Source organism: Octopus bimaculoides, chromosome 6 (genome assembly GCF_001194135.2).
Source record: "Octopus bimaculoides isolate UCB-OBI-ISO-001 chromosome 6, ASM119413v2, whole genome shotgun sequence".
Lineage (NCBI taxonomy): Eukaryota > Metazoa > Mollusca > Cephalopoda > Octopoda > Octopodidae > Octopus > Octopus bimaculoides.
Genome location: NC_068986.1, coordinates 59,342,265 through 59,348,477, shown reverse-complemented (window position 1 = coordinate 59,348,477; position 6,213 = coordinate 59,342,265). Strand labels below are relative to the sequence as shown.

The following is a 6,213-nucleotide window of genomic DNA, read 5'->3' as shown; positions in this document are numbered from 1 at the left end:
ATATATATATATATATATATATAGGTTATGAGTGATAGTGGTGTCAATTAGACAAATACAGTATCCCTACATTCACTCTCTATTTCCTATCTTAACTAAACTAACTATTACTTAATCATCCTCTCACACCGTCTCCGATTGTTCTTATTTACAGGATTGTAAAAACAGCACCATATAAAAAAAACATTAACACCAAAAGCACACACACATATATATATATATATATTAATAATAAAAATTTGACAACAAAAGAATGAACGAGACCTTGATATTATGTAAATAGAGGAGTTTATAATATATGTGACAATTGTGTGTGTATATATATACACACACTTATATATATATAAGTATACATACATAAGTGATAGAGCTCTGGCCTTTTGCAACAAAATCTCTATCTGATCCCCCTCACAACCTCCACAAAATATGCTCTGTTGGCCGTGTAGGCAGAGGGAGCCCAATGTTTGTTGACGATAGAAGTCCCATGATGCTTTCATTGAGCCCTTGGTCTCTGAATCATAATCTAACTTTCATTACGTGTTACCACAGAAACACAAGTACTCTTGGACTGGATGTAATGATCTCAACCATCTCCTGCTGTCACCAACACGTCCTCTGTTCCTTCTGTTCAACACTGAGCACCTTGGGAACAAAAAGCACAAATAATCATAAATAATCCTATATACATTTTTCCACACTATGCTTATCATCTTTATAGACACACAACAGTCTTCATCCAGAAAATTGTGAAATTTCTCAATCAGTTCTGATGTTCTGACATCCTTCCCCCTCTCACACCTCTTGTTGTCTCTCACCTCCTCTTTACTGTCCTTGAATCTCTAGTGCCAGCAGAAATCAGATACTTGTCTCTACAAGATAATCTATAAATAATCTGTAGTATTTCATAAGTTTCTGTAGAGTTTTTACCCAGTTTAATACAAAACTTTATTGCATAGCAAGCTTCTAAATTGCCTTCATGTCCTGACTGTTTTCTGCAAACTAGTCAGCTGTGATAAGCAGTGTTTAGAAGGGTGTGTTCAAAGTGCTCTTACAGCCATCTCCTTCAATCTAGAATTAAAAAAAGCTGGTAGGCCAGCTTATTAGATGTATAGTAATGATATACTAAAATTACAATAATCTAGGACATTTGCAATTGCCTCTCCTAGAAACAGTCTCAAAACTCCTGGTACATTCCATCTAGGTTAGATGACTAAACAGTTAGAGTATTTTGGTATAAAAATTTTCCCTTCCATCTTCACAGTATCAGTAACACAATGAAGCATACCATGCTCCATCTGCCACAATATTAGTCCTCATATGTACTTGGTCAAAAGAAACCATTTTTCTTTCAAACCCATTTGAATTCAAACAATTGTAAATTATTGTATGAGGAAAGTTGTTACACACCATAGAACATTTGGACGAAATATTTCAATATGATAATTCTACATTGGAGAAATGAAGCCAAGTAATAGAAATATGTGGCATCTCTGACTAACAGGAGGTCTGGTATTTGCAGTTCATGTTATTATCTTTACTGATATACATTATCAGTATTGGCACAGTGGAAATAATGAGGTTGGAATTAATAAATACCCAAGGAAATGGCTTGGTGTCCCACCTGGCTTCATTGATGTTGCTTTCTAAAGTCACCAAGGAAAGCTGAAGCTACTCCTACAGTCCATCATGGAGGAGTACAAGGTTAGAAAAGCAAAACATTTGTGTACATTGAGAATTCCAGAGATAAAGTAGTGAGATCAATCCAACCTAACCAGAGAACCGACAGAAAATGGAAGGTTCAGGAGGCAGTAGGTGTAGCAAAGAAGAACTGCATGTTTGAGGAAATGACAGGACATGCACAGACTAATAAGTAATACATGAGCTCAGTGGAGGGGTGGTGAAAGACGAAAGGGGAATTAAAGAGGGACATAGTAATTCAGAAAGAGAGAGAGGGTGCCTAAAGAATCCAAAAGACAATCCTGCTAGGACAATGGATAATATGGGAGAATGCACTCCAAAGAAATATCAGATGGAACATATGGCATATGCTCCTCTTAGAGTCAGTTTCAAATACAAATTTGGTGAGATTGAGGGAAATTAGTCAATGCTACATGATCACTCTGTCAAGACAAACAAACAGTGGAACATGAAATAAAGTGAGAGAACATGTAAGTTTAACAAAAGGATGATGATATTGATCTAATTGGGCCATTTTCCTTTACTACCATAAAAGAACTTTTTGGCTAAATATAAATAACGTAACTTCAATAGAACATCTTCTTTTAGCATTAATATTTTCCTACTTATATTAGGAATTTGATGAAGAGAAGAAAGGTGGGAAAAACAAATTAAAGATGACAAATGCTAAAAAATTATATTTATGGTTGTTCTTAAGCCATAGGAAAGCATTTAACTATTCCATCATTTTGTTTATTTCCATACATTGTGTATTTAGGTTTATATTATCCACGTTCTTCCCTTTTCAGAGGTAGCAGAGTAGAATTTGGGGAGATTTGACTGCTATTACTCGCTGGCCAAGTGACTTCTAATTAGTGTTTGTTGTTATTATAATCGGTACTACTACAACTTTTATTCAGACACAGCACATTTAGAGGACATTGTTTAATGTATCTCATTCGAATGAGATTAATCTGCTTTTCTAGCCGTTCGAATGTTCACATTCAGTTTTTCTTTGTGGAGTAAAGTGGCGGCACGTGGTGAATACAATACTCTGAATCGGAAAAAAAATTTATGCAATTGGAGTTGCCGCTCGTGGTGAATATCACAAGAGAGAAAAAGAGGGAGAGAGAGAAAGAGAGGAGTACAATAGAAAGAAAGAATAGAGAGCACACGTGTGTGTAATTATTCATTGATTGCGTTTTATTTGTGGAATCTTATAGAAACCGGTTCCAGACGAAATCGGGTCACTCTGTGACAGTCTGCGTTTCTCTACAACACTATCAGGAATCGCTTAAGATGAAGATGCATATAGTGACATGTGTTGCACCGGTTAATATCGCTGTCATCAAATACTGTAAGATATACGATTTACTTTTATACCCCCCCCCCCTCACACTTTTTATTATTTTTTTACTTTGTAGACTAACTTGACTCAATGAAGAAACTTCTACACATTTGCTCGACCCATCTTTTTTGTCTTCCTTTTTCCTCTAAGAGCGCATTGGATAACGTAGTCCGGAGTAAACTGAGATTTTAAAAAGTGGGACGGTCTCATAACGCTGAAAAAAAAGGGTAAATGACGTTGTCTCCTCATCCTGACACCTTATATACCAATACCTAACGGCTGTAATCATAAGTCTGTTTGATCGGGGCTGACCTGGGACCTAAACAACGATTAGAATAAGTGTTATTGTAACTGTTGTAAAACGTACAATACGTGTGAAGATCTAGAGATTCTCCGATTGAGAGGGCTCTGTACCAAAACGTTATGTATTTACCTTTTGTCATACTTACATTACTTCATTGATAGTCTCTTCAAATTCTATTTTATTTTGAGACTTGTTTCCGTTCCATGAATGCTATAGTGTCTATTTACAGTGAAGGTACTTGTTATGAGCAAACCTATGATAGAAGACATTCTATGAGCATCTCTTCTTATCAAGAAGTTATTTAAGACTTTCTTTCCTATTGTACCCTCCTCCTTTTTTTTTTAAAGGTGGTGTGATTTGTGGGAGATTTGGATGCTGCTTTCAGCTGTTCGAACGACCAAGTAATAGGATGATGTTAAGATTAGCGTCTTCCCTTTGCTTCTGCCAAATAACTCGAGCGCGCATTTTCCACAGCCATTTTGATTTGTATACATACTTATATATCATCACTCTTACATCCAGATTCTGTTTATTTTCCTTGTTTGTCGCAAATTATTTCTTTGTTCTTATGCTAATTGGAAAACGTGTTTTAATTAAAAATAGTTCAGAGAAAGGAAAAATCAAAATAACTAGTGTATCTCCGTGTTCTGATAAATGAGAGGAGATTTCGGGTATGGCCCTTCATTATTCATATTGCTTTAGTCCTGCAGAAAATCTCCGTAATTTGGAAGTTTATTAGATTTTTTTTTCTTAGTGAAAATCGTGTGGCTGCACTTCCCAAAATTTACCACAATATACCCACTTACACAGTGTATGTGTTTGAAGTGGCTAAGAAGTCGTTTGGTTTCCGTTCGATCCCATTACTCGGTATCTTCGGCAAGTTTCTTCCTTCTAATCTCGTGTCAGTTCATTTCTTCTGAATGAAAGATGAACAGAAACTGAATAGAAAAAGTCCGTCGTATCGACTGTACATGTAATTTAAAGGGGCAGCTTTGAGGTGCTGATTCTGTTCCAGTTTGTTAAAATTACAAGTGTCTGTGCAAAAGTAGGCAATTAAATTGATCGAACATTTGGAATAATCATTATCAAAACTGCGAGAGAACCGATACATTTACTTTTCTTTTTAGATATTATCGTCGTTAAATATCCTCATCTGTCCTTTCAAGGAACTCGGTATGTTTTGGATTAATTAACAATAGAACGATCTTTTCAGTTTGAGCTACCTCTTCCTATTTGATTGAACATTTCAATCAGTTGATAGAGAAATTATTAATTAAGAATAATTTTGGTTTCTGAAATGAGCACGAAAAGTTACATCTATGTAGAAGTTTGGCGGAGGAAAAGAATAAGCACACCACCCGTTTTCGGCACAACAAAAACCCTAACCCCAAATCTAACCACCTGGTGTGCCTATTCTTTACCTTCAGAAGTTTTCGATAAAATATCTAAAGAGGCATTTTGGGACGAAACCTTTCCGATAACACTAATCAGAAGATGACAGTAAACGGTTGTTAGCATTAAGCAAATAAAGAGTTTGGACCCACGAAGACGATAATATCTCTGATTATAAAATTAACGCTTCCTTCTTTACAATAATATTTACGTTCGTTTGTTGCTTTGTAATAGTTTTCCTGTAACCCGTGTTTGTGGTGGATTGAATGCCATACGTTACATTCTGAATTCAAAACCCGCTGAAGTTGACATTTATCTTTCATCCCTCCCAGATTTATTATGATAAACATCAGTGCTCGGGTGGATTCAGTTTGCTACATTTCTCGGTACATCGGACAAAATGACTTGCGTTATTTGTTCCTGCTCTTTACATTCTGAGTTCAAATCATGCCGCGGTCACCTTTGTTTTTCATTCTTTTGGGGATCGATAAAATAAAATGCCTGTCAAGTAATGGGAGTCAATGTAATCGATGTCTCATCCCCTCAAAATTGCTACCCTTGACCCTTGCAATGGTTTGGTGTCCTGTTCAGAGGAAATGTGATCACGGTCATTTATATTCCATGGAAAGCCTTATGAGTCCTGAGACTCGAGAAACATACACACACACACAAACACACACACACACGGCTTTGGTCGGCCGGGTTGTGGTGAGTGGGTGCTACCGTAGAACAGCTTACTACAAATGATTATAACAGATGTGAAATACCCAACAGGGAAGGATTACAGCCACTCAAAACAACTTACTTTACTCCCTCACCTGATATTTGATTCAATTCTGTTCATGTTATGGCTTAATCCTGTTCTGGATCATAACTTTCTTGCATTTGTGACCGTGAATTGTGGTAGTGGTGGTGGTAGTGTCAGTGAGGAAGATGAGTTTCAGCTGTTTTGTTCTTTTTTTCTTGGCTACACATACTGAAAATAAAGATTGTTGAACATGACAACAATAATAATAATCCCTTCTATAATAGATATGATGGGCACAAGGGTGGCATCATGTTCCGAGGTTAGTACAACAAAATACCAGTCAAGTAGTTCTGATATTACTAACCCCTCCTTTCAAATTTCTGACTTTGAGTCTATGTGAAAGATAAGTGCAGATGTGGATGTGTGTTTATATAGCTGCAGACTTGCAGGTTAAAAGCTTGCTTCCCAATCATGTGATCTTAGGTTCAGTCCCTCTACTTGACACATTGGGCATGTGTCTTCTGAGCCAACCAGAGCCTTGTGAGTGGAATTTGAAAAGAAGTCCATTGTATATATGTGTGTGTGTGTGTATATATATATATGTATATATGTGTGTGTGTGTGTGTGTGTATATATATATGTATATATATGTGTGTGTGTATATATATATATATATAGATATCTTTTTATTATAGCCACACAGGGCTAAATACAGAAAATGGACAAATTACAAAGTAGAGCTTT

At 36.2% G+C, this 6,213-nt stretch overlaps 1 protein-coding gene across 3 annotated transcripts in view; it reads left to right on the top strand.

Moving 5' to 3' along the window:
• Nucleotides 1–6,213, top strand: part of LOC106870866 (diphosphomevalonate decarboxylase) — a 68,089-nt gene that overhangs the window by 4,524 nt on the left and 57,352 nt on the right. Inside the window, exon 1 of one of the 3 annotated variants that reach the window (XM_014917104.2) lies at nucleotides 2,775–3,034. The exons of 1 other annotated variant lie outside the window; for it this stretch is intronic. In XM_014917104.2, coding sequence (XP_014772590.1) covers nucleotides 2,977–3,034 — 58 coding nt within the window. In that variant the 5' untranslated portion in view covers nucleotides 2,775–2,976. Of the gene's footprint in view, nucleotides 1–2,774; nucleotides 3,035–6,213 lie in introns of those variants that run through there. One more of the 3 variants, XM_014917103.2, reaches the window with a different exon arrangement.